General features: G+C 52.9%; 13 protein-coding genes across 13 annotated transcripts; 6 read left to right on the forward strand and 7 right to left on the reverse strand.

Moving 5' to 3' along the window:
- Positions 1-202: 202 nt before the first annotated feature.
- CC1G_07541 (hypothetical protein) lies at positions 203-1,966 on the forward strand (the record flags this gene model as incomplete). The annotated part of the gene is made up of 1 exon (XM_001837999.1): positions 203-1,966. One exon carries the CDS (start codon positions 203-205, stop codon positions 1,964-1,966), a length of 1,764 nt encoding a protein of 587 aa, XP_001838051.1.
- Positions 1,967-2,129: 163 nt separating this feature from the next.
- CC1G_15597 (hypothetical protein) lies at positions 2,130-2,876 on the forward strand (the record flags this gene model as incomplete). Its single annotated transcript, XM_002911009.1, has 1 exon — positions 2,130-2,876. The coding sequence occupies one exon, from the start codon at positions 2,130-2,132 to the stop codon at positions 2,874-2,876; it is 747 nt and encodes a 248-aa protein (XP_002911055.1).
- Positions 2,877-2,907: 31 nt separating this feature from the next.
- Positions 2,908-3,780, forward strand: CC1G_15598 (hypothetical protein; the record flags this gene model as incomplete). The annotated part of the gene is made up of 1 exon (XM_002911010.1): positions 2,908-3,780. The coding sequence occupies one exon, from the start codon at positions 2,908-2,910 to the stop codon at positions 3,778-3,780; it is 873 nt and encodes a 290-aa protein (XP_002911056.1).
- A 7-nt stretch (positions 3,781-3,787) lies between these two features.
- Positions 3,788-5,672, reverse strand: CC1G_15599 (hypothetical protein). The gene is made up of 10 exons (XM_002911011.1): positions 5,585-5,672; positions 5,512-5,532; positions 5,359-5,445; positions 5,263-5,296; positions 5,208-5,229; positions 5,017-5,151; positions 4,860-4,964; positions 4,737-4,802; positions 4,628-4,685; positions 3,788-4,578 (listed from the first exon to the last, which is right to left on the reverse strand). Exons 1-10 carry the CDS (start codon positions 5,616-5,618, stop codon positions 3,965-3,967), a joined length of 1,176 nt encoding a protein of 391 aa, XP_002911057.1. The 5' UTR covers positions 5,619-5,672; the 3' UTR covers positions 3,788-3,964.
- A 292-nt stretch (positions 5,673-5,964) lies between these two features.
- CC1G_15600 (NADP-dependent mannitol dehydrogenase) lies at positions 5,965-7,330 on the reverse strand. Its single transcript, XM_002911012.1, has 8 exons — positions 7,255-7,330; positions 7,100-7,196; positions 6,980-7,043; positions 6,833-6,925; positions 6,662-6,774; positions 6,395-6,600; positions 6,174-6,339; positions 5,965-6,114 (listed from the first exon to the last, which is right to left on the reverse strand). Exons 1-8 carry the CDS (start codon positions 7,283-7,285, stop codon positions 6,096-6,098), a joined length of 789 nt encoding a protein of 262 aa, XP_002911058.1. The 5' UTR covers positions 7,286-7,330; the 3' UTR covers positions 5,965-6,095.
- A 1,686-nt stretch (positions 7,331-9,016) lies between these two features.
- Positions 9,017-11,006, reverse strand: CC1G_07544 (DUF89 domain-containing protein; the record flags this gene model as incomplete). The annotated part of the gene is made up of 8 exons (XM_001838002.2): positions 9,017-9,100; positions 9,155-9,511; positions 9,568-9,758; positions 9,822-10,058; positions 10,126-10,264; positions 10,323-10,441; positions 10,498-10,792; positions 10,857-11,006. The coding sequence occupies 8 exons, from the start codon at positions 11,004-11,006 to the stop codon at positions 9,017-9,019; spliced, it is 1,572 nt and encodes a 523-aa protein (XP_001838054.2).
- A 551-nt stretch (positions 11,007-11,557) lies between these two features.
- Positions 11,558-12,166, reverse strand: CC1G_07545 (protein kinase subdomain-containing protein PKL/ccin3; the record flags this gene model as incomplete). Its single annotated transcript, XM_001838003.1, has 1 exon — positions 11,558-12,166. One exon carries the CDS (start codon positions 12,164-12,166, stop codon positions 11,558-11,560), a length of 609 nt encoding a protein of 202 aa, XP_001838055.1.
- Positions 12,167-12,564: 398 nt separating this feature from the next.
- Positions 12,565-13,036, forward strand: CC1G_07546 (hypothetical protein; the record flags this gene model as incomplete). Its single annotated transcript, XM_001838004.2, has 2 exons — positions 12,565-12,640; positions 12,693-13,036. The coding sequence occupies 2 exons, from the start codon at positions 12,565-12,567 to the stop codon at positions 13,034-13,036; spliced, it is 420 nt and encodes a 139-aa protein (XP_001838056.2).
- Positions 13,037-13,296: 260 nt separating this feature from the next.
- On the forward strand, positions 13,297-15,417 carry CC1G_07547 (hypothetical protein; the record flags this gene model as incomplete). Its single annotated transcript, XM_001838005.2, has 2 exons — positions 13,297-13,545; positions 13,607-15,417. 2 exons carry the CDS (start codon positions 13,297-13,299, stop codon positions 15,338-15,340), a joined length of 1,983 nt encoding a protein of 660 aa, XP_001838057.1. The 3' UTR covers positions 15,341-15,417.
- A 32-nt stretch (positions 15,418-15,449) lies between these two features.
- CC1G_15601 (hypothetical protein) lies at positions 15,450-17,124 on the reverse strand (the record flags this gene model as incomplete). Its single annotated transcript, XM_002911013.1, has 2 exons — positions 15,450-16,787; positions 16,852-17,124. The coding sequence occupies 2 exons, from the start codon at positions 17,122-17,124 to the stop codon at positions 15,450-15,452; spliced, it is 1,611 nt and encodes a 536-aa protein (XP_002911059.1).
- Positions 17,125-17,422: 298 nt separating this feature from the next.
- On the reverse strand, positions 17,423-19,242 carry CC1G_15602 (hypothetical protein; the record flags this gene model as incomplete). Its single annotated transcript, XM_002911014.1, has 2 exons — positions 18,896-19,242; positions 17,423-18,841 (listed from the first exon to the last, which is right to left on the reverse strand). The coding sequence occupies exons 1-2, from the start codon at positions 19,208-19,210 to the stop codon at positions 17,423-17,425; spliced, it is 1,734 nt and encodes a 577-aa protein (XP_002911060.1). The 5' UTR covers positions 19,211-19,242.
- A 334-nt stretch (positions 19,243-19,576) lies between these two features.
- CC1G_15603 (hypothetical protein) lies at positions 19,577-21,316 on the reverse strand (the record flags this gene model as incomplete). Its single annotated transcript, XM_002911015.1, has 2 exons — positions 19,577-20,965; positions 21,014-21,316. 2 exons carry the CDS (start codon positions 21,314-21,316, stop codon positions 19,577-19,579), a joined length of 1,692 nt encoding a protein of 563 aa, XP_002911061.1.
- Positions 21,317-22,314: 998 nt separating this feature from the next.
- Positions 22,315-25,482, forward strand: CC1G_07549 (hypothetical protein; the record flags this gene model as incomplete). The annotated part of the gene is made up of 6 exons (XM_001838007.1): positions 22,315-24,206; positions 24,291-24,446; positions 24,506-24,597; positions 24,670-24,850; positions 24,903-25,071; positions 25,135-25,482. 6 exons carry the CDS (start codon positions 22,315-22,317, stop codon positions 25,480-25,482), a joined length of 2,838 nt encoding a protein of 945 aa, XP_001838059.1.
- Positions 25,483-25,599: the final 117 nt, after the last annotated feature.

Genomic DNA, 25,599 nt, shown 5'->3' on the forward strand with positions numbered 1-25,599 from the left:
ACAGTTCATCGTTTTCTATTCGAACTGAGGGGACCGAACCGACTGGTTCACGAATCTACTAGTAGCGTCCTAGTTTCATTATCAGTATCCGGGCGAATTATTGATACACGTCTCAAACACATCTCTGAAGATTATTTTTGGTCCTAGAGGCGAGGGGCTATGTAAGGTACCGCGCTTGGCCCGCACTTGACTTTGTACTTCCATGTCGCCCTCACCTCTGCAAGATGCTGTCCCCACCGAGCTCCTGGTGGAAATCGTCCACCGCCTAGTGCTCTGTTACACACAAAATGACGCTCGACCGATACCTCAACTGATGAACCTTGGGAAGACGTGCAGAAGGATGTCCAACATTCTTAAACCCTTCATCTTTGAACAACTCTTCGACTGCCTTGTCGCCATGCAGGTCGGCCGGGTACTCCAGCTACATCAAGGCGATAGCTCGGTCATTCTGGGCCGCAGCCAGGGGTATTGGGGATTTGAACAACTTCTCGGTTGCGAATCTGGCTTCAAGATTTCTTATACACCCAAGCACCAGTCTCTCTACAATGCAGAAGAGCCATGGGCGTTGTATCATCTCCTGAGGCGGCTCAAAGCGATTACACAATTCACTGTATTTATTCCCAGTCCAGGTGCAACATCAGAGCCGGGGTTAAATGTTGGGAGCGCTTGGAACCGTGGCCTGGCTTCTTCAATCCTCGCCACTGCGCAACACCCGGGTTCCATCTTGAAGTTCGAGGGCGATCCAATGACGTTCCGATACGTCCTTTCTCCATTCAAACACGAAATCCATGTCACTTCAATTCAACCAAGCGTAGCGCCTTCTACCCCAACCTCTGCGCGCCTTCCGACACACGACAAGAAGCCCTCCCAGGCCCATCGCATTTCGTTGCTCCTACGACGGGTATTCAATGGAATGAGGGAGGATGTTGGAAATTCGAAGGGAGAAGTCGACCAACCGATGGCAACCCCTCAGCCGCCCTCCAATGGGCAGACTGACAATCACATCATCTCGACTCTCAAATATCCACCTCCCGGGATGAACTTTCCATCGTGCACCACTAGTTTCCTGGCCGAGATCGAACTGGGAACACCCCGTATGCTCGATCCCTGGTGGTACCACATCACCCAGTCCCTTCTCCAGTCCTCCTACTCCACCCTCACAAGACTCTCCTTCTCCGCCCAACATCTGTGCTTATACGACTGGCGACACATTCTCCCAACATGGTCCTTTCCTCAATTGAAAATCTTCGCGCCAAGGAGAACAGAATTCGCCAATCCCGACCTGCACGACTTTCTGCTTCGCCATCCGTCGATTTCAACTTTGGATCTGACAGGGAATGAGCTTGCCGGAAGCGTGGACATATCGTCATTTGCGAACACCGACTTCCTACCCAACCTGGAGATGCTAATCGCCACTCCCGATTATCTCATTCCATTCCTCGCACCCACCACAGCTTCCTTATTTCCGAAACTGGCCCGCGTAAAAGTAACCCAGGAAATGCGTAGGACGTTCTCCTGCTTCGTTGCCAATGATTACAACCGTCTCATGGAACTACTCGCGAGCCGCACCCCTACCGCCGGTGTCGAGCCCATCACCGACCTCGCATTCGAATTCGACTCAAACCAACGCGATGCATACTTCGAATGGTTTACCTCAGTATCCTCTCGGCGGGCCCTTCCTTTTGTCAGGCAGCTTTCCGTCTACGCACGACGCTGGTGGCAGGAGATGGAGGAAGGGCTCGCTATGATGGAGGAAGGGTTCGCTATCCTGGCTTCTTGGTTGAGGATGTTCCCTGGCCTAAGCGAACTGGTTGTAGGGAAAGGGATGTTTGACGAGCCGAATATGCAGGAATGGGCGCAAGACAACCCCGCTGGACCACGGATTTTGTGGGATGCATGTCCGCAGCTACGGTCCATCTCGATGCAACCGATAGATTACGAGTTCACAAGGCCCGACCTGGGCTAGGAGATATGAAAGTTACTTGATTGTGTATTTCGAAATCGGGGCCCGTACTTGACCCCAGCATACTTACAGACTATAGTAACAATTGATACCCATCGCTGAAAATCCCGCGATCCTGGAGACGAAGGTGCCATGTCGGACTCCGCCTTGACCTCTCACCTCCATCATGTCGCCGTCGCATCTGCAAGATTACCTCCCTACCGAGCTCGTGGTGGCCATCACAAACCACCTAGTGCACACTCTCGAGCAGGAGGGGCTTCAACCGATCCCCCAGCTGATGGCCCTTGCAAAGACGTGCAGGAGTCTGCATGACATCTCCAAACCAATCATCGTCGAACGCGTCTTTGTCTGCCTTCGCAAGATGCAGGTGGATGGGGTATTCAAACTGTACCAGGGCCCTGAGCACACACGGGTAGACCTCGACCACAGCAGTGAGCGTCGGGACCCAGAGGGGCTCCTGCGTTGCGCACATGGTTTCAAGATACTTTATGTGCCCAGCCGCAATTCCTTATCCAAACCGGAGGAGTCGTGGGCGCTCTGTAATCTCCTCGTACGGCTCAGGGCTCTCACTGAACTTGCAGTGTGGTTCCCTTCTCAGAGAGCTGCAGACTCTTGGTATAGAGGCCTAGCTGCCGCCTTCCAAGCCGCTGCGCGACACCCGGAATCCATCCTGCGCGTCCGTGGTCCCGGGACTCTCCCAGGTGCAGATATGCTACCGTACAAGCATGAGGTCGTCGAAGTCGCCCAGTGTCCACCAACTCCCCGGTGCTCGTTAGGCTGGTTTCCTCTCCACCTACCGACGCAGCTTGGCTGGTCCTCACGTAGGCCGTCAACTGTAGAGCCCACCCATCGAATTATTTCGACTCTCCAAACCTCCGACTGGGCCCGTCCTGCCAACATGCAATGCCAGTAGCCTGGACGCAATCAGGCTGGAGACACCCCAGATGCTCGAGGGTCGGTGGTACCATTTCACTCAGCAGCTCCTCCAATCCTCTTCCTCCTCCCTCACGAAACTGACCGTCTACGGACAGTCCTTTCGATTCTCCGATTGGTCGGAGGTTCTCCCAACGTGGTCCTTTCCCCAGCTGAAGGAACTTGCGTTAGGGAGAACGGAAATCGCCTTGCCTGACCTACACACCTTTCTCCTCCGACATCCATCGATTTCGATGCTCGAGTTGACGGGAATCAGCAGTGTTGGGCGCGTGGACGAACTTTTGTTGTCGAAGACGGATTTCCTACCCAACCTCGAGAAGTTGATTGCCACTCCCGAGTACACCATTCCATTCCTCGCCGCTTCCCCCTCGCTTTTTCTAAAGCTCAAAAGCCTGGAAATACTCCAGGATTGGTTCACATCGCCTTACTGGTTCGTGCTCAACGACTACGACAAGCTCATGCAATCTATCGCGGGCCGCACCGTAGCCTACGGCGTCGTCTTAACCACCGACCTCGCATTCGAATTCACATCGAGTCAACGCGAGAGGATCCTCCAATGGTTCACAGCGTCTCAGTGCACCCACAGGCTCCCCTCTGTCAAACGACTGTCTCTTCAGTACTATCATGATGGATTCACAGATGGACATCGCTGTTGCTGGTCGGACATGGAGGATGGACTCGTCACCTTGTCTTCCTGGTTGAAGATGTGGCCCGGTCTAACCGAGCTAGTGGTCGGGGAGGAGTTGTTTCCCGGTACGACGGTGCGGGAGTGGGCAGATGCCAACCCTGAAGGACCCCATGGTCTGTGGGATTCCTGTTCGACCCTGCAGTCAGTCTTGATACAGGAGCTGGGTCAGAAGTTCACAAGACCAGGCCTGGAATAGGTTATACATGAAACAAAATTTATTGGAATGGTACCAAAGGAATGACAACACAATGAATCACAGCCGACACCGAAATGAATGAATGAATGACAAGCAGCTTGAGGGTCCACATCCACACCAAATTGTCCAAGGTAATCCACCAGAAACGAAGCGAAAGGGGAACGAAAGGAAACTAGGAAACCCTCTAAACAAACTTGTCATACCTAGCCGAGCGCAGGGAACCCCCTGAACAACTCAGCGCAATGGCACCCAAACGGTTCTGGTTGACGGGGTTAACGCCGTACGTGGGTGGTCCAGGGCTAAGCAACGAGCTCAACGCAGCAGCGCTTTGCATCAGAATGCCTCTCTGGGGAGTGAAGATGGGAGGCTCGAGTTCCTTGAGAGCAGGCGGTCGGTTAGGTCGGTTCAATCCACGCGTCGTGTGCGCAGCCGTGGGTGCAGCGGCAGTGCGCCCCGCATCCCCATTCGCACCCGCCCTGTTTGATGCTGCGGCGTTGACTCGCAAGCGGGCTGAGCGCTGGCCGGCGTTGGCGGCCCTGCTGTTGGTCTCTCCTTCGGCGGAGCCGGCGTAGGGGGCGTCGCTGGCAACCCGAGAATAGCCATTGTTCCTCTGACGGCGGGAGCTGGAGGCGCGAGGGACGGTTTGGTTGGCGATCATGTAGGCAGGGTGGGAGGCGTCGGTGGTTTGGCGGTAGTATGTGTAGACAATGAGGTAGCTGATCATGGATGGCATGAACCCGAAGACGAATACGCCGACGATCTGGGACCAGGATTGCTGAGTCCATGCTTCCACGCATTCTAGTCGTAGGGTTAGATACGTTCCGTTGTGAACGGGGAGTATACTCACCCCTCCGTGCTTGCATGAGTCCGACGGCGAGGAAGGACCCTGGCCACATCTTGCCTCGCTTCAAGGAAATCAGTTGTCTTGTGTAGGCAAGAGAGCTACGAGGACTTACGAATTGCGACTTGGAGTAGCCACGTCCAGAAAGAGCAAGGGCAACGCACTCATACATCAACTCCTCCTGTAGAAGCATGAGAAACCGACTTGACAAGGTTTTCAGGCAAGGCAAGGGACCTACAGCGTTTACGAAGAATGAGGTGGTCTTCAACACGCTCGCCGCTGTGGCCAAGGTGGCAGATACGAACGCTAGGAAAGTGTAGGCTCGAACGAATGCAAATCGTCGCTAGGGCGATGGATTGAGGTTCGAGGACAGGAATACAAGGCGGAAGACTTACTGTTGCAATGCCGATGGCACCGAATAATTCGATCAGGGTCGCTACCGCGTACATCACGCACAGCGCGATGGACACCATTGCCAGCTTCGTGGCATTCGCTGAGGCATCTATCTCGAGGTCGGACCATGCATTGTACTGCTTGCATCTTCGTTAGGTCAAGGCTTTTGAATCGCTTCTGCTCTAGCACTCACGGTCCTGGTCACCCAGTCAGCTCTGCATTTCGTCAATCGAAATAGATTCACTCACTTATAGATAAATCTCAGAGCGTTGAAGCCAGCAACTGCATACAGCGAGTCATGATCAGCACACCTGGTCCAGAATCCTGTGCTCATAGCTACTGACCAGCAACAATAGCATTCCGCCAGTTTGCCTTGTAGAGCTTTGCGAAGAACGATTCCTTGACTGGTGGTTTTCGTGCAGAAGGGATAGCTTTCGGAAGAGAAGCAAGATGTGAATAAAACGTGGTTTTTCGTCTCAAGACCGTAGTAAACTCACGCAATGGGAACCTGTTGTCGTCTACAATCTCTTTAAATCTCGAATTTGTACTGTACAGTACCAATATACGCACATTTGAGTTTAAGCGGAGGGGGTCGAATTGGCATTTTCACAGAATTTGCCTTTACTGCTCAACAGTAAGTCGTGGAGGACGATGGTGGTACCGGACAAGGGAACCAGAATGCCCCATGCGCCCATTTTGTGGTCGGCGGCGCCACGTTGATGATGTTGATGCAGCACAGCCCTACCCGTCGTCGTCGCGGATAATTGGCCTCCAGGGCCTATCAGGGCCCATCAGTGAAGATAGAGAGGGTGGACGAAACTTGTAGACACTGCAGACCCTCAGAGACCCTCCCAGTCTCCAGAGGAAGGAGGAAAGATCAAAGATATTTCGACTCCAGCGCCGCGGTGGGCGCTTAAACCTGTCAGCTCTGAATCACACGAGGGCAGAGTGAAGACCGAATGCTTCCGCATCTGTTTAAATTTTAATTCATAGTTATGTGAGGGTATCAGGCGCTAATAATACATCTAATCCAAGCCTGCGTTACGGATGGACGAAGACTACACGAATTTTAGGACGACGTCTAGTAGACCAATTGACCACTGGAAAGATCGCAATATCAGTACACGATCTTGGAGCGAAAAAGAGAGAGGAAACATACCCGTCAACGAAGTACTCAGCTCCAGTCATATATGAGGCGTGCTCGGACAACAAGAGGAGTGCGAGGCCAGTCATCTCGTGGGGCTCGGCGAATCGGCCCATGGGCACCTGGCTGGCCTGGAAGTCACGGATGTTCTTGTCCATGAAAGCAGTTTGGTCGGTGTTAACTGCGTTGGGCGACGTCAATGAACGATACATTTGAGGAAACTGAACCCAACGAACCATAACCAGGAGACAAAGCGTTGACCCGGATGCCATACTGAGCCCACTCTCCAGCGAGACCCTTGGTGAGGTTCGAAACAGCGGCCTTGGAAGAGTTGTAGAACACTTGGGTGAGAGGAGAGTTGTTGTTGACTTTGTTGATGATCTGGGAGCTCATCGAAGAGTTGATGACGATGGAGCCCTTGTGGCCTCGCTCTTTCCAGACCCTATTGTAAGCTATGTCAATATCATGCGCGGAAGAGCTCGTCGGGAAGGATGCGAGCTTACTTGGCGACGGCCCTGGCAGTGTTGAAGACCCCAAAGACGTTAACATTGTAGACGTAGTTGAAGTCGTCTTGGGTGAGCTCGAAGGCGGGCTTGACGACGGAGACACCGGCGTTCTAACGGTTGGAAGGCTTGTGAGGAAATAGGCTAGTGATGATCGAGAGAAGAACATACGGCAATCAGACCAGTGATGGGGCCGAGCTCCTTGTCGATCTTCTGCATGGTCTCATCGGTGAGGGCAGTGTTGGAGACGTCGCACTTGTAAGCCTGGAAGTGCTTTATTCAGCATTTCGCTACGCAGGGCTGAGAAGCTTGAAATACCTTAGCCTTGACGTTGTACTTCTTCCCAATTTCCTCAACGACCTTCTCGGCGTCGGGGGCACTCCTGTGAGCAACGGCGTCAATAATGGATCGTTGATGACTGAACTGCACGAGACAGACCTGTAGATAACAGCAATGTTGCCACCAGCTTTGGCAACGGCCTCGCTGAAGGCATGGCCGATACCTCGGTTGCCACCAGTGATGACAATGCACTGGTCTACACAGCGAGGTCAGACTCGACGTCGTCGAGGAGGCGACCGACGAAAGGGACTCACTAGCATAGCTGATCGAGAAGCTGGGAGACATGTTGGTTCAGACGAAGACGAAGTGAAAAAGGTCTGTTGATCAAAGAGGGGAAGAAGTAGAGTGTTATCTCTCCCCGAATTACAGCCAAGCCTATATACTCCAACGAAACTCACCCCCGATTCTGTATATGGAACCCCCAAGCCGGAGGGCCAATTCGTATAAGGCCTAGAGACTACGTCATCCAATCCGACGGTTTCGTAGCGCGATGTAAGGCCGACCGCTTCGAGATCAAACACGTACTGCGCCCCACTAGGACGAACGTTATACAAAATTTGTTGCATTGGTGATGCTGGATGGACTCGTTCAGAAATGGGGGTAAAAACGACGCGTTCAGAGGTCCCTTGGACTCGGTGGGAGGAGAAAGATGAGCGAAAACGCTGTCGTCGGCCTAGATCAAGGTCGCAACAGCGCTCCCAACAAGCCTGGCAGCCCGCGCGGAAAAAAGGGGCGATGATCAGGCCAAGCCCCCAAGACGGGATAACAACTTTCCCAATAAAGCAATTGGGACGGGAATGTTACCTCCCTCAACGTCATTTACCTCCGTTATCGATTCCGTGCCATAACGACTGTTGATTCTCCTGTGGAGCGGGTTGAAAAGATACTGAATAATGAATGGACACCTATCACATGAGTAGACGGGATTTGAACACGCGACGTTCATGTTTGATGAAGAACAAAAAAGATGGTGTCCCCTCAGGTGGTCTAGGTCGCGCTCATGTACGAAAGCAACGTCAATAAAGCGGGATACGAGCCGAGTAGGTGGATTGGAAGAACTTCTATGCAAAGCTGGACATTCTTTGGAGAAGGATGGAAGCACATAATACCCAAGAGGGGAACAAGGAGGCGCTGTTCTCGGGCGAGTAGAACGGAGACAGGACGGACGTGGGGTAGCACGGGATTTCCGAATGCACGGAGATGAATTCTTTCTTGCCAATCACCCGGTGGAGCACCGTAGGCTATCTAAAGGCGGACGTGCCTTGGAGGACCAAGACCCTTGTTTCCGTAAAGAACTCGCAATCTGTCCTGTCCACTTCCCATTCGCAGTTGCGTCCTCTCCGATTTCCACTGCGTTATCCAGCTCTCCTATTCTACACGTAAATTCACCCTTCGACCACTCTACTCTCGGTTGCTCTCTTCGCATCAGTTATAAGTTCCACACCCAGCAGTCGGACATGACTTCCCCGAGGTAAGAAAACTCCCCACTTCACAAATTTGTGCGCTCTCTCGCTCATCTCTAGCACGCAGCTCGCTGTGAATGGTCGCCCAAGCGGCCACCCAAGCCTCGTCAAGATATTTCCACGAGCACCCGACGGTCGAAGTATGTTGATCGTCGCTCCAAGGGATCCCCGAACTCCTAGGAACTTGACGAATCTCGACTCCAACTTCCTCCTGTCGCCGTCCTTTAACCGGACTTCGTCGCCCATGGGCACAATGCGCCCGTCATTCAAAATAGCATTCAAGCTCAGTGAGGAGTTGAGTGCATTGCAATCGCACTTGAGTTGGGTCACGGAGTCCCAAAGACGCCTATGGTGGATTGGTTTCGAAAAGCCTGCGAATGTGTTGTGGATGAGCCTGAGGCACATAGCCCATGCACGACTAGTACTCCAAAACCTCAATTTAAACTTGACACGTTTCCACTCCGTCGTGGACAACATATACTTTTTACCAATAGTCCATATCAAGAGAGCCTTACAGAACATCAGAAGCACTTATATCCAATTCGCCAGGCGCTTAGAAATACGAAGGTTGAATTTCTGGGGAGGGCACAAAGGACACGTCCTGTCCCGGACGACCCTCGGAAAGCAATACGACAGCCTAAGAGAAGACAGTTCATTAAACGAACCTCGCGCGAGAACAAACGCTGCTTACATATTTTCCAGAGATCTTCCACCCAGGCTCCTCTCGATCCAACTTCTTCGCAACCTCGTCTCCTTTGGGACCAAGACCTACCACCACATCGCTCTTGATAGTCCTCATACTCACCACCCTTGGTGCACCCGCAGCACTAGCCATCGGTCCGATAGCCTGTTCGAATGGAGTACTCGCAGGCGCTGCGCAGTCGTAAGTCAATTTCCGATGATTCAGGTCTCCCTTGAAAATAACCAAGTCGGATTTGGAGAGGTGGAGGAAGAGGTCCGGTGCTTCAGAGTGGAGGTCCCAGAACGTGTATCCAGTGCACCAGAAGGGATGCTGCTCATAAACCCATTTCCCTTCCTTTTCGTATTGCTGGTGGTATCGAGTTAGCCTTTGCGTCCGTAATGCACGAAGAAGCTGTTACTGACCTTCCATCGTCTTCCAAGGCGCCTCAAAGACTCCATCTCCGCTTCCGTGGCGTTAGGGAAGAGATTACCGTATACCATCACGTTGAGGAGCCACTCCCAGTCCCTGTGGGTCACGTCCGACACGAACCACGAGAACCTCTTTCCGTGGAAGTGGATCTTGCTGGCGAGTCCACTTTGAAGCAGAAAATCGGCTAGGTTTCAAGCATCCTGCCTTAATACATGATCTCAGCAAGAGAAATTATGAGAAGACCCACCGTAGACGCAATCGCAGTATAGCTCGAATCCGGCATTATCGAGAACAAAGTCCACACGACCCCCAGTCTTCTCCCTCGTCTCCACCATGATTTCCCAGAGCCGATGCATGTGGTTGCCCAAGATATTGCCCTCAGTCGAAGCGAGATGTGCCCCTGCCGTAGCCTGAAGAGCCTTGATCTGTTCTTCCGACATGTTAATGAGAAGCGACAGGTCCGTTGAGTTACCCCAGAGGCACACTAGCAGCGTCGATGACGTCCGTCTCAATAAACGAGAAAAGTGTAGAATACGAGGAGATGACGTTACCTTGAGTTAATTCCAAGAACATCAGACGCTCTGTTTCAAGATTTTCCTCCGGAGTTGCGTCCTTCGGAAGCTGGAATGGCTCGGCAAAGCGCATCGAGAGCTCAAAGACTGCGTCAGCCGATCTGGCAAAAGTGTCACTCTGGGAAGTGGCACCGTCAGAGAGATACGAGACAAAGAGACTGGAACGGATGGCGAACCTTTTGTCGATAGAAGACGTCGTATTCTTGCCAGTACTTGCTGGTACTGAAGCACTCGTGGAGTCTGCGGTACTTATAGGCCTCAGCGAAGAGCCAAGGGGCGTTCATGAAGTCGTTTCCTTCAGGTAATGGTCAGAGTCAACTCCGCATTTCGACGACACGAAGCGAAAGGTACCTTGGAAGTACTTCGCAATCTCCTTGTTCCACAGCGCAACATCGGCTTCTCCGTCATCGATGATAGGGCGTAACTTGGCATTACCACTAAGATCAATCATTAGGCCATCCATACGCTTGATGCACTCCAAGAGGTCGACGATGAGATCCTCCGAGGATTGTTCGTTCAGAGTGCGTGTCGCGTCGTCGATGGCTTTGCCCAGGATGGTGGGCAGTCTGGACTGCATGGTAGCATGGGCGAAGGAGTATCGGTGGTAGCCGCGGTACGCTGGCCAGGGTGGGTTGTTTGGATCGATCTAAATGGTGCGGTAGGGAGCGTTAATGCTGAGGTAGTGTAACACGAGATACAAGGCTACATACCCTATGCGGAGCTGGCGAACGTGCAACAGGATTTGATTTTCTGGGGAGGTGGCCGAGGTTGAGCGCGACCTTGGGTAGGGCTGAATGTGGATGAGCATCGTCTGGTGCTTCAGATGCACCATGCGGGATGTTGTTCGTCAATCTGGACATGTTTGGTTAGCAGGTACCAAGGAGAGCAATCGAGAGTCGCGTCTGCCGGATTTCAGAGCAGTGTCATTTTCCAGATAATCCCCCGTTTTTAATACTCGAGTATACCCGCTGACGTCGTGGGCCAAAAATGTGGTGATGCTATAGATTACACCAGGTAGTGGAGGACGCGGGTGGCAGAAATAAGCATGGTGGAGCTGGTATTGGATCGACAACTCCGATGTCGCCAAGCTGTTGAGGTTCATTCAATCATGGCTCTTGTTAGGATTGCCGTGCGATATGACAAACCTTTAGTTCGAAATTGAAACATGCAAGCAATAGCGAGGTTCGGTGGTGGACATCGGGCCAGGAGTCGCGCAGTTCGACGGAGGTTGTGTATACGTCATCCAACCAGGTGATGAGGCAGCTCGAATGCACTGGTTCCTGAGAGCGCTATGCATTCTAGGAGCTTACCCTCACAGTTCCGCGAGGATATATGCCGAACCTAGAGTAGGAAAGTGTCGCCACAGTTGAATGCAATGTAGGACAGGACCCCAAGCTGCTGACGCGTTCGATTACACCTGCCGAGTCGGACAAATCTTCGTGAAACGCTCGCACAAATGCACACGGCACGTAACAGTGTCGGCCAGCCAGTCTGGAGAAGGGTATTGGTCGATGTTATGTGGAATTGGGTCTGTATCTTCGAACAAAACGCTCCGATTCGTCCAGGGTTTAAACTCGATGTCAGGGAAGTGGGGCTGTTCTTTAGCAGTGGACGCGAAGAAGCCGAAAGAAAGGGGTACAGAGATGCCCTGAAGTGACTCCAGCTGTTCGTAGAACCAAGCCTCTCGCGCCAGGCTGCGACTGAATTCCAGTTTTGCAAATTTGAGGCACAGTGTAGGCGGTAGCGTGGACTTGACATCACTTCCTCTTCGCGTCGCGGAGACGACTTGGGGCGCGTAGGTTACGCCAATACGGCCCTCTGAGATGCGTTCTACAAGCCGGATTGCGAGAGTCCCGTCAAAATCAGAGTTGTCCTTTGGTCCCCATGCGGCAGGGACTGGTTGCTCCCAGTCTTCTTGGAACCAGACGGCGCCAGGGAACGAGGGAGATACTTTGAGAGTAATCGTTATCGGCTCCCCGTCGACGGTACCGCAGTCGTGAATCAGCAATGTAGAGAACATCTACTACCTCTCAGGGTGTCGAGAATTAGCGCGAAGTTTGACTTGTTTGGATGCACACAGCCACCACGCGGATCGGGCGCATCTCCAACGTCCTCGCGGCTTGCCACCTCCCGAATCTCATCAATCGCCTGCTTTCCATCTTCCGCTTATTGATTTGACAGGATATGCGAAGAGTGTAATCTTCGTATACTCAAAGGGACAAGGAGAGCTAGGAATAGCCCATATGATCCACCCTGATTCACTTGCTCCAAGTGTACCAGGTTAGACGTCACTGGTCAGTGCACAATTCCACAGTCTCCAAGATAAAGTAAACCCGCGAACATGAAACAGGACAACTCTCCTTGAGTCCCACCCACATCTCCATCTCAGAATCCTCCGTTCTGCGATATATCTTCACCATGTCGAACCGAGTCGGAATTGAGCCAGACAATATCTGGCCCGACAGAGACGAGGAATTCCAGCCCGGAAGCGATGGTGACCCCTTGACCACCTTTCCCGCGATCTATCCAGCTGACCCACTCTGCAGTCGCTCAGCCTACTCGCACCAAAGGAGCGCCGCCCTCTTCCAATCTGCGTCGTTCTGGAAAAGGCGAATACGTAGGAATGGACATGCACGAGGCCGCTGATGACGATGATTACAACAACGTTGGGCGAAGCAGGGGTGCTCAGGGCGTCGGTATCGATAGCATTGGCCAAGGCGAGGAAAGTAGGGTCAAAGGTGGCTACAAGGCAACCCTTAGCAGTGAGTTTCTCTACGGTGGTTTGTGGAGGTGGCATGGCGAATTGAGGTCGACGGCCCATTCAGATCCGCGAGTTTCAAAGGAAGCTAAACAGCATGCGAAGGAAGTGTTGAAAGAGGACGATCTTTAGATCTGCCCATAGCTCTGCCCTGCGTATATAGTCCTATAACCTGCAGTTTGAAAGTCGATGGTTTGATTACTCCACTTGTATTTGTATGTCCAATGTAATTTCCTTTTGGTGCGATAAGCGCCCGGTGGTAGGTGCACAGGTTGATTTCAATTTGCGCGTGCTTTATCTACCTATTGATGGTAAACACATATCAGGGTCCCACGTTTAACGTTTAACCTCCGCAGTCGATGGTTGCTTGCAAAGTCTCTACGTCGACCACCATGTCGTCCGAGCCTCTCTCCACTCATACTAGCCCCCGGGAAGAGGTCTTTGGGAATGAAGACCTGTTGGGCATGATTTTCGATTTCGTGGACGTCGAGAAAAGTGACAAAGGGCATCAGTTCTTCCATATCGCTCTAGCACACAAAGGATTCCATCACGCGGCCCTGGACTTTCTCTGGAAATCTATTCCGAACGTCCTGCCATTGTTAAAACTCATACCTGGGTTCTGTGAGGTCGATGGAGTATATGTACGTCGGCAGCTCGCCCCCATCGATCTTCACCGTCAACCACTGATCTATTTGGTGCCAGTTCCTTACCGCACCCTCCGCCAAGGAAGACGATTGGGAAACATTCCGCCTTTATGCAAGGCGTGTCAAATCAATTACCTTCACGCATCAAGACGAGACCGTCTCTCCATTGGTGTACCAGACCTTACCTGTCTACCAACCATTGCCATGGGTAGACATCGGCTTCTCCCTCCCAGCTCTCCGCACCATTCGAGTAGAGTGTGCCGCAAAGACCGACTATTCCGGGGCACTCTTCGTAGCAACAGCCTCCACGTGCATCCTGCAAGTCGAAGTCGTGGACATTATTCCGGATTCATTTCCCTTCCTTTACCAGCTGCTACTCGTCCTCGCCCACCGACATTCCCAGCTGGAGGTGTTGGAACTCGAAGGCAAGGGCACCGATGCACTTTTCCGTGCACTTCTCCCTCGGCTATCATCCCTTTCCGTTTTAAAACGTTTTTCTCTGAATTTTCCCGGGGTGTGGCCTCTGGATGTAGAGGACCTTCAGCACATGAGCCAGATTGGAACTCTGGCGTCATTGGCGATCCATGTATCCGACAACGATGGAAGCGACCGAGATCTGAAAGCTCCGCCTCAGAAACCCCGTTTCTCTTCCTTAACCAAGCTCGAGATCTCCGGCACTGCGCTCGTCATCCTCAAAGCATTGGTGCGAACCGACATCCCTGCCCTCGAGCATATTCATCTCCGGCTGGATGCCACGTTCTGCACGCCACACAATCGAGAATTCTTGAAGAGATGGATTTCGTTCTTAGCTCAATACCGACACCTTCTCACGCTCGAGGTAACCCAAACCGATTCCTCAAGCTTCAGCTTCATCTCTACGGACTTGTTCACAGAACCCCCGTCTTCCGAATCACCTTCAGAGCCTTTGAAACTGCAGCATCTCCACCTAAGAATGAACACGATGTCCGACACGACCGCCTTTGTCAATTTGATTTCGTGTAGTGCTTTTCCCAATCTCACCTCGCTCATTCTCCCAGCTTCTACTTCCGACCCCGACGACAAGAAGGCAGACTTGACCTGCCTAGCCTTGCTCGCAAAAGGCTGTCCCCGTTTACTCGATGTTCAAATTTGCCTTCGACTCCATCGCCTTACTCCAGATCAACTCAGTGAGGCATTGGACATAGACGTTACCCATGCCGAGGCCGAGACGTATCACCCACTGAGGTCCCTGAAACTCAGCGATGGCGGGGGAGATCAGGCGTTTGGGCTGACCGACTTAGTCTCTATGTTCAAGTATTTTCATCGACTCTTTCCCAAATTGGATCAGCTGGAGGCGTATCGCGATGCCAAAGGAAGAGGAAGCGGACGTGCGGAGGTGTTTGAAGCTTTTCAGGAACTTCTTCTGACATTGAAAGAGGCGAAGAACAAGGGCGCTGCGTCTGTCAGGGCTAAGCGTCCAAAGGATGGGCCTCCGACACTGACACCCCAACCGAGTCAACCAATCGTAGTCGACACTTGTGTTCAAGCGGATCTAGAAGCAACGACAGATCTCAAACCAGCTCGCGAAGACGCTTCTGTTCAAACAGATATGATGGAGGTTATGACAACCCCAGGAAGACGAGAACTCCGCGTTGAGGACGCATCGATTCAGACGGACATGGACCCCATTGCAGTCGAGGAAGGTGGAAGGGACGGGGAGGAGGGATGCGAAGCACCTTCAATGCACTCGGAAGGGTCTGTGGTGTGGGGAGAAGTTTTACTCGAATCCGGAGGTTGCGAGCGAGCTACGTAGTGAATGCAGTGGTTTTACAAGAGCATGTAAGCAAACGACAGCTGCTACCGGTAGTTAATACAGTCTTTTACCTTGTCAGAGTAAAGTACCCCTTTGCTTCATCTCGAAGCTAATCGGACCCGCCTTTCAGTGGCTGGATGGCCTCGGTGCAGCTATCGCAACGCCGAACAGACGCAGCACCCTCCTCCTTTGCCTCCTTCAAAGCGACAATGAGATCCCACAATGCTCCAATCGCCTTTTCACACCCGTGAACTCGACCTTGGTCATCCCGATAAACGCCCAGTCTATCCAGGTTGGGAAAGAGTCGGTGGATGTATTGGGCGATGATAATGTACTCTTTAACCCCTAGTTTCGCGAGCGGCTCCATCCACGGAGTGCTGAATTCCAACGACCTCAAAGGATGGGAGGACGATATCGATACCGTTGCTAAATAGTGGAAGAGCTCTGGGAATATTCGCGGCAAGGGAAGGGGTATTCGAGCAATGAGGAGCTTGGGACAGCCTTTGGCAAGGAGTTCCAGACAGGATAAATCCTCGCCCCCAAACGCCTCGAGAGGAGGAAGGGCAAGGGAAACGAGGTTGGGATGGTCTGCCGCACTGTTAAAATAGCTCCTAAAGGCGGAAGGTAATTTGGAACTACCGTCGAAATGGATAATCTCAACAGTTTCAACTTGTGAAAAGGCGTCCATTAAGTTGAAGAAGTGGGATCTCAGCACGTTTCCAGGTGTGTTCGTCCGCTGACTGAAGTCCAAGGTAATTTTGGCGTGCAGGAGATTGTGGGCGGAAATTGCGCGAAATGCGTGTATGACAGCATCTCGGGCGCCACGAAGGGTGAGATGAAGTACCCGGAGGGAAGGGAAAGTAGCTTCATGGTTGCAAATCTGCCACCACTCGAAGTGGTCACCTCTGCATCCGACGTGAAGTGATAAATGAGTCATGCTAGGGAGGCGTGACAGCGTCGGCAAGATAGGTCTCTTGAAAGAGCAGCTTCCATCGGGGCTGAGGACATCAATGTCAACGTGTGACAAGGTTTTGAGGCCGGAGAGCTCCCCGAAAATGTCCACCAACACTTGTTCGTCCATCCTCCCTTCCAAATGAAGTTCCCGCAATCCCAACTGTCGCAGTGCTATGATGGAGGCAGCTTGGCGAATGAATATAGCTGATTCTGGCGTAACACCGACTACTTCCAGCCTGGAAAGTGAAGCGGATGGTGTGGTGAGAAGGAATGATGCTCCGGCATAATCGTGTCGGGGATTGCATTCGATCCGAATGGTGCGAAGGGCGGGGAGGCGGAACCCCGGATCAAGTAGAACGATCGTGGCCAACGCCTGGTAAGCGAAAGGTGAAACGACTTCTTCTTGCTGGGAGAACTTGACTCTCTCCACATGCTTTGCATATCTGCAGAACCGCCCGAGTTCCGCCTCAGTCGAAGGGATATGAGTGAAGATCTGAAGGCAGCACGAAAACATGAGCTTTCCGATGTCGCACAAAAGTCGACACGATGGGACGCACGTAGATGCCCTCCACCAGACTAAACCCGGGTAAAAGCTTCAAGAGTGGTAGCAAAGTCGGAATCTCTTTCCAAAGGACCTTGAAAGCAGGATCGCGAAAGCCTGTGTGTGTCAAGGCGATGTGCAGAAGTTGTTGGTTCGAGCCGACGCCCTGCGATGGTGATGGTGAAACCGTGTTCGTGCCTCCATGCACAAATTCGAATATGATGTCCAGCAGATCTTGGTTTGCCAGTACATCATCGCGAGGGGATGATACGACGAAGCTGGACAACATTGCTTCCAACCAGATACAGCCTGAGAGTGCACTGGCGATGATGGTTAAGAGGAAAAGAAGCTTCGCATGTTGTGAAGGGATTTATATCCTATCGATAAGCGCCCGGTTTCACACAGTAGTCACGAGGTATAAATGCTAACACAGGATAGACTTTAACATTCCAGGCGAATACTACGATAGAAAGTGGAATATATCCCCGATATCGAAACATCGACCATGTCACCGTGGTAATCATAGTTTGTAAATTATCAGTACTAGGCGCTTATACGGGCGTTTGATTCAAATCCGAACTGTTTTCTCACATAGCAGCCCTAGATAACTGCTCCTCCATCTCCTTCATAGTCTGGAAACTCGCCTTCACGCAGTAAAAAGTCTTACACTCAAGGGACATCGACGAAAAGCTTCCGCTCCCCCCATATTGTTCCAACTGAACCAACCGAGGGAACAATCCATGCAGAAACTTTGCAATGGAGATGCACTCTGGCACCGTCAACTGACCAGTGTCGTGTGCGTTTATCCACAAAGACTTCAACGGGTGCGGACGTCGAACTGCATCTGGTTCGCTTCCTTGGGGCTTCCAGAACCCAACGAGGTCGTCTTCGGCTACTGCATGGAGGCGGAGCCCCAAACGAAGATCAACCAGGTGGGGACACCCTTTTGCAAGGGCGGACAGGCAGGTGATGCTCGCGTATGTTGGGTGTGCGGAGCCTGAGCCACTTGAAGAGTCGGGGCTGGAAGTTAAGGATATGTTGAATGAAGCGGGAAGGGTGAGTGAGGTGAGGTTAGGACATCGCTCTGCAAGCAGATGTACGATGCTGACTTGAGCTGTACTGGGCTCCGAATCAGATGAAACCGGGCTTGATGATTGTGAGTAGGAGGCGAATATGTCCTGACCCGATGCACCGGAACTGGCTCCAGTGAGGCTAAAGGTGACAAGTCGAGGGGAAGATTGGATGAGGTTGCCAATTCGACTATGAAGACAGAGTGCGTCGAGTAGTTCAAAGCTGGTGAGATGGATAAAAACGTGCTCGAGACGTGGGCCCTCTATGCTCGAGATGACCCTGCTGGCCTCCCACGCAGGTCCAACGACCTCCAACTCGCGCAGGGATGAAAAGCCCTCCTTCACTGTGTATTTCTTCTTGCTGCGTTTGGAAGTGGGAGAGAGCCTGATTGAGAGGTGACGGAGGTTTCGGAGTTGTCCCAGGCGATGGCATGCTTGTCTAACGAGTAGCATGCTACCAGGGACCTCAAGAGCGACATGAGATAATTGGGGGAGCGAGGGAAGCCGATCCTGGAGTTCAGTAAACGACGACAGGTTCCATTCTCCTCTGAATGCCAGCTGATTCACCCGCGGCTGTCGGCCGACAAGAACGGGGAAGAGCTGCTGAAGGAAAACTTGTGAATCCGCGTGCAAGTCCGCCCCGCCCGTAAGATAGTTGACCACTTCAACTTTGCGAAGCGAGGGAAAATGTTGACTCGCTGTCGTAACGAAGAAGGCGCCGGGGAAATTGGCCGGGGATGAGCAGTCGACCCGGATGGCACGCAGTGCTGGAACGTAAAAGCCGACGCTGTGAGACGGGCACGCCAAGGCCAACACGTGATAAACGAAAGGTGAAATCGATTGAGGAACTTTGCCCAATGTGATCGCTTTGACGTATGGCGCGTATACGTGAAACCTCTGCCAGTCACTGGCATGTGAGGGTATCTTTTTGAAGCCCTAAACAGCTGCCGTTGAGAATAGTTGTAGCCTCTAACGCAGAGAGAAACGCACATAGTCGCTAGATTTACCAATCAAACCAAACTCAGGCAAAAGCCCCAGCAGTGGCAGAAGAGATGGAATGTGTCTCCAGAGCACCTTGAGGGCGGGTTCGAGGAACGACTTGTGGGTCAACGCAAGATTGAGAAGTTGTTGATTGGAAGATAAATTGGGAAGCAACATCTCGCGGAGTGAGGTGGACCCATTGAAGTCGTGCGGTGTTGCCTCGGCGTGGTTGAATTCTTGCACAAACCCGAAGATGATACCCAGCAGATCTTCGTTCGATAGGACGTCATCACGGGGTGCTGGGGTAGCGAGATCGGATGACATCGTATCGATCGTAGAGGGTAGATGCCTGCGACAGTGGTGCAAGAGGTGAAAGAAGCACTTCATCGGTGCTGCGGTCTTTATATCTCATCGATAAGCGCTCGTGCCACAACAGGACCACACGGGCTTGCACAGTTCCCAATGTGTCAACGGAAAACGTCAGCATCATGTACTGTACGCAGGATCATCTCAGTGTCACTCATCCTCTCCCCTGACGCTTCCTTGAATTAGTCATCGAAAAGCACTCACCGACATGGCTTTTAAGTTATTTAAGCGCCCGTGGGGTAGCCTGGGACACGGACGCGAGTTCTCGTCTGTTCTATCTAGTCAGACTCCGGCTTTAAATCTACCAACTGCTCTGAGGCGATATTATACCCCTTGAGACAAAATTAACCTCCCCATTACCGAAATCAATTCCTGTAAGGCCTCAAACGTTTCTTTCCGCCCAGACCCCCCTCCCGCAGCATCGCGGTACCCTTCCAACCGATCCAACTTGGGGAAGAGCCGGTGGATGTATTGTGCCATTGAGATACAGTCCGTAACACCGAATTGTTGGTCTCCTCCCGCATCACTAATTCCTAACGACTTGAGGGGATGTCCGCTTGATATCGACTCACCAGCGGCTTCAGCGCCAGACTTGAGCAGCCGTTCCCCAGGGAAGCCGTGTTGTGGGGAGTATTCTTTTGGTGTGATGCGGTGTAGTCGCAGGGAGATGCGGATGTCGAGAAGGTCAGGACAGCCTTTTGCGAGGACTGCGAGGGATGTCAAGTCTGGTTTCTTGTAGTAGGGGTCTAGACTGGTCGCTGGTAGAACAAGCGACACAAGCCGAGGGCAAATCCTCGCAAGAGTGGCGATGAAAGCTGATGTATTGGATATCCCGTGGACGCCGAGGAAGAGGTGTTGGAGGTTGGTTGGGCTCTTGGAGATGCCGAGATCGGCTGGGAAGGGGAGGTGCAAGGGCGTGGGACCGGGTTGGGTGATTCGGATAGAAGGGACGGTTGGGTGGGCTATTGCGCGCTGGACGAACCGGTTGAGACAGTCTTTCGTCTCTGGAAGGGGCAGGAAGGTGCCTTGGTATGTTTCAAGCTCGACGGATAAGAGGCTGGGTGCGGATATCATCCAGTGGAGAGCACAAGCTGCGAGTGGAGGGGTGCAGTTGAAGCTGAGAGTGCGTAGGAGTGGAAACTCGAGCTGGGGACGTGGTCCCGTTTCTTGGATTAAAGGGGCGTCTGGTGCTTTAAGCGAGAGGTGGGTGAGGTTAGGTAAATGGCACAGAAGGCTGAAGATGTCCTTTTTGAACAAGGCAGTACCGGCTTCTCCACGGATGTCGATCTTAAGTCGCGAGACTTTGGTTGAGCAAAGGTGAACGAGGATGGTCTGAAGGAGCTGCGCAGAAAGGTCGCCTTCTAGTGTCACTTCTTGTAATACTTGGCGGTGCCTAAGGCAAAGCGTCATATTGAGTTGCCGAAGGAAGGTGGATGATGTCGGGTGCATCCCGACGACTTCGATCGAGAGGAGACGAGGTTGTACAGTGGACGCGACGAACAGCGCTCCGGCGTAGTCGCAAGTACTAGCGGAGCAGTCGATGCGGAGTTTTCGAAGAGTTGGTAAGGGTATATCAGTCCGCCCTGAAACCGTAGGCCACACTTGGTATGCGAGGGGTGAAATGATATCGCCTTGACCGGCAAAGGAGATGCTCTTGACGTGCTTTGCGTAGTAGAAGGAGAGCTTGTCCAGGTCCAATGTGTTGGTAAACATCTATGGCTTCCATTAACATGACATTCTCGGAAAAAAACAACAACGCACATAGACGCCATCGATACGTTCGAATTCTGGAATCAGCTTGAAGAGCGGGAGTAAGCCCGGGATAGTTCTCCAAAGGACCTTCAGAGCCGAGTCGCGAAAGCCTTTGTGCGTCAGCGCGAGGTGGAGGAGTTGTTGGTTGCAGGAAAAGGTCTGCGGAAAAGCCTTGCCATCGACATAGGCCTCCTGTACAAACTCGAAGATGATGTCCAACAAGTCCTCGTTCGACAAGAGTGCATCGCGAGCGCTGGTTCTAGTGATGCCAGGTTGAGCAGAAGGGTTGGAAGGAGGTGCCTCTACGCCCATGATAGCAGTCCAAGTTCAAGAAAGCAAGCTGGCTGCCCCGTGGCCATGCTCATCGATCGATAAGCCCCCGTGTCCAACACAGCAACGATGGACGAAATTCATTTCGGCAGAATCGAAGATTTGGGTGAATGTAGCTCGTGGATAGGTATTCCCGAGAGCTCCAGAAACAACAGGGACCTGGCCGTGGTGGTGGTGGTTGGCAAGAAAGTCTGCGAATAGGGGTCCCGACGCAGGCGGCGCACCAGAATCCCCATCACCCGCGCGGTCCCCGCCTTGGCGGGAATGCCAAGCCCAAATCCATGCCTCACGTGCGACATTCCAGCGTTACGATCAGGGGATTTGTCGGTGAACGTCGAGTCGTTCAGCGCTGTCCAGCCGGTGGCCTCTTCCAGCTTCTTTTCTACACTCTCGCTGGTCTTATAGCTTTTCTGTGGATCTTTTTGGAGTTGTTGGTGGTTACAGTTTTGGGTTTAAAGAGGTGCGTTGGGGGAATGTTTGGGTATTGGCTGGCGGGGATTGACTGGCCGTATGCCTCTTGTTGGGCTCAGACATCCGTGTGTTGTGTATTCGTTGGCGCCACGATTGTGGATAGAAAAGACGGGTCTGGTCAGAATCAGTGAGTTCAAACTTCCTCTACTTGGTTGTAATCGTCTCATTGAGACTCGTACGCGACAGTCGATAAAGACTAACCAACTCCGACACCTGGTCTTCCGAGTCCACAATTTCAATACGATCTTGACAACGTTCAACCTTACAGTCTCGGCTACGCGACCCTCTTTTGCCCTCGCTCATTATCCTCGGTGTATTCCTTGCCTCGACCTCACACCCGACATACAGTCCTTTCTGAAAGATAAACCCATACATAGCGTGGCGCCCTTCATTTAATCGCCGTTCCTTCTTTCAAAAGTCGAGTGGCTCTCAAGAGATAACAAAAACTCCATTCTGTATCAACGTGCAGTTTCATCAAGGATCCTCAATACCGGTAAATACCAGCTCAAATGCCTTCCCCAACCTCTCCTGGATTACACCGTCGCAAGTCAAGCAAGGACGCTTCCAACAGCGAAGCTTTTGACTCAGCCACAGCACCAGTAAATGGCACCGGAGACGTGAATAACATCGTCGTTTCACCTCCTCCTGAGGACGACCCAACGACGACTTCCCCGACTTCCGAGTTCAAGTCTCAGCAGCAACAGCCACCTCGGTCTCACCTAGACTTTCCTTCATCCTCGCCGACCAATCCGTCGCCTTTAAACTCGTTTGGACAAACGAAGCCAACACTGAATGGAAAGCGCGGGCCTGGCCATAACCCTCCGCACCTGACGCTCGTCGGACCGCCCCCTGCCCCCCGGAACGGTCTGCAACGTCCACCAGGCGGCCATTCTCGCAGCGTGTCCTTTGCCGGACCCGTATCCAGTCCTCTACGGAACACATTCGTACCTTCACCCTCTCTCAACGGGGCGAATGGCGCAGGAGGGCACCAACATCAGTACGCACACAGCCATACCCACAGCGCCGCAGGCAACCTCGCAAGCCCGTACCGCGCCTCCTTTCCTAACAGCTTAGGACCATCCCCTGCTTCACCATTGAGTGCCCCTGGCGGACCTGCAGGTGGCCACCTCCGCACACGCTCGATCTCAGCGTACGCGAGTACACCTGGTCACCTACCCTCGCCTCTAACGCTGAACCATTCGAATGGGTACAACTCGCCAGGTTCGGCGCTACCTTCGAGTAGTACATTACCGAACGCGTCTTTTGGACAGCAGCAGAATGGGCTGGGTGTGGCTGGAGGCGGAGGGGGAGGACAGCAGCCTGTTACAACGATATCCCCGTACCTACCCCTCGACTCTTCGGACGCACCCTCTTGGGCAGCCCATGCTTCAGCATCGATGGTCCCTCCCAGCCCTATCACGCCCAACTCTGCTTCATACCCTCCTCCTCCCCCCTCTCACTCGACGAATGCAGTCTCATCTTCCCCGCCGCAGTCCACCATCGGCTCCTCAGCAGCAGCAGCCCGCCACAAACGCCTGCACTCGCGCAACCTATCCGTCTTCTTCCCCCGGCCAGGTATGAATTTGCCTTCGACTGTTCCCGAGGATGGCGGGAGTGGGGAAGGCGGTGATGAGGAGGGACAGGAACTGGAGATTCCGAGTGAGTATGATGGGCCGAGTGGGGGTGTTATGATGCCTAATGCGGGGTCGAGTGTGAGTCTACCTTCGAACCGGCGGTACAGCCGTGGAGGAGGAGGAGCGAACCCGCCTATCACGCCCCTCGGACAGGGGTTCAAGTTTGGTGGACGACCGCCCCCAGGCGAAGGTAGTGAATCCGAGGAGGGGATGCCTATGCCGCAGGTGAACCGAGCGAAGAGGAGGGGCCACCACCACAAGCACTCGCTCTCGCACAATTTCTTTTCGTTCCTCGAGCCAGGGACGGGTCCAGCGGCCTCACAGGGGCAGGCTGCCAACTTGCATTCGCAGCCCACGCCGACGCCTGTCTCGCCTTGGGCGCCGATCTCTGCGTTCCCGGATTCGGCTGCTGCCAGTGGAGGCTTCCCGACTGCTGCTCCTACACCCTCTATTACCCCGTCACATGCGAGTCACGGGCTGACGGTTTCACATCTTCCTCCGGTTCCTTCGCAGGAGATCTCTACCGTGGCGCTGGGAGTGACGATTGCGCAGTTTGTGCTTGGTGCGAGTATGTGGGTTGTCGGGCAGCAGATCGGGTCGTTGAGTGTGACGGGGTTGGGGTACTGGATTGTTTTTGATAGTTTTGGTGTTGGGGTGAGCAGGGTTGTGCCGGGGTGGTTGGAGGGTGGGAAGTTGTTTGGTGGGAGTGGGGGTGGAGGTGGGACGGGGAGTGAGGAGGAGAAGAAGAGGATTAAGAGGCCTTACGGGTGAGTGTCTCTGCCTTTATGCCTAATTCTTCCCCAGTTCTGACCGTAGGCGCTACTGTGGTTTCTCCTTTTTGGTGATTGTAGGAATGGACGATACGAAACGGTGTTACTTTTCACTCAAGCCGTATACTTGATGTTCTCGAGTGTATATGTGTGCAAAGAGACGGTTGAGCATCTACTGTTGAGCGCGGGTGGGGAGGGACATCACCATCATAGTGGGGACGAGATTGAGGGTGCTGGGTGAGTCTGGGTCTTGCTGAACCCCACAAGCTCAGTTCACTAAAACGTTCCGTTTGCAGAATCGAGTTCCCTATCTTTATGGTCCTCGTTACATTCCTTACTGTCCTTGCTACTTCCCTCGTGTTTGATAATAATTCGAGATTGGTTAACAGTGAGTCGTCCCTCCCTTGTTCTCACCCTTTAACCTATCCCTATCTTTCGAATGCTAACCCCCTTCTTATAGTCTCGGGTAACCGCCTCCCCTCTCTACACACTCTTATCCGCACGCTCAAGTCCAAACGCAACACCCACTTTATCGAACCTCCCCCGACACACCCGTTGGCGATCGTACTCTCCAACCCGTACGCTGCATGTCCCCTGGCCTTTTGTGTGGCGATTTTGGGAGTTGGGATCTTCGTTGCTCAGTCAGTATCATCCTCGTAGTAAAGAAGCAAAGTCTAACATGTGTCATTTCAGGGAACACCACCGCCATGCTGACCTGTTGCTTTCGTCCGTGATGGCTGTCTTTACGTTCAATGTGGCGTACAAGGCGTGTGTGGTGCTTGGTGTTGTGTTGTTGCAGACTTCACCGCCGAGAGGGTTGCCGGCGGGCAAGATGGAGTCGTTCTTGAGGGCTATGCGTGAGGTGGGTGACCTGGTTTTTTCAATGACACATTCAGTTGCTGACACGCTAATTAATGCGATGTAGGTCGAACGTCATCCACATGTCGTGCACCTCCCCGCCCCGCACATTTGGCAACTAACAGCGAGCACCGCTGCGCAAAAATCCTCTTCCTCCTCCCCGCACCCGCCACCGACGCACCGGCCGTCCAAGTCCCTCGCGGCGCTTTCAATTCCGAACTTGGGAGCGCCTGCGGATCAGTTGGTTGTGACGTTGGAGGTGCATGTAAAGAAGGAGTTGGGTGATGATGATGTTTTGGCGTTGACGAAGTGGGTGTGGGAGAGGGTTGTTAATGCGCTTGGGGGGTATAAGGAGTTTAGGGAGGTTGGTGAGGTTGGGGGGCCGGAGGTTACTGTTGGTGTTGTGAGGGGGTGAGACTCGTTAGGAGGTGGTGTTGCACTGGTTGACCGCCTCTAAATTAATTATTTAAACGTTCTGTTTTCTTCGCGACTTTGCGTTGTGGCTTGTGCTTTTGTTTCGACATGGGACTAT

The sequence above is a fragment of the Coprinopsis cinerea genome, assembly GCF_000182895.1.
Source record: "Coprinopsis cinerea okayama7#130 chromosome 6 map unlocalized cont3.6, whole genome shotgun sequence".
NCBI lineage: Eukaryota > Fungi > Basidiomycota > Agaricomycetes > Agaricales > Psathyrellaceae > Coprinopsis > Coprinopsis cinerea.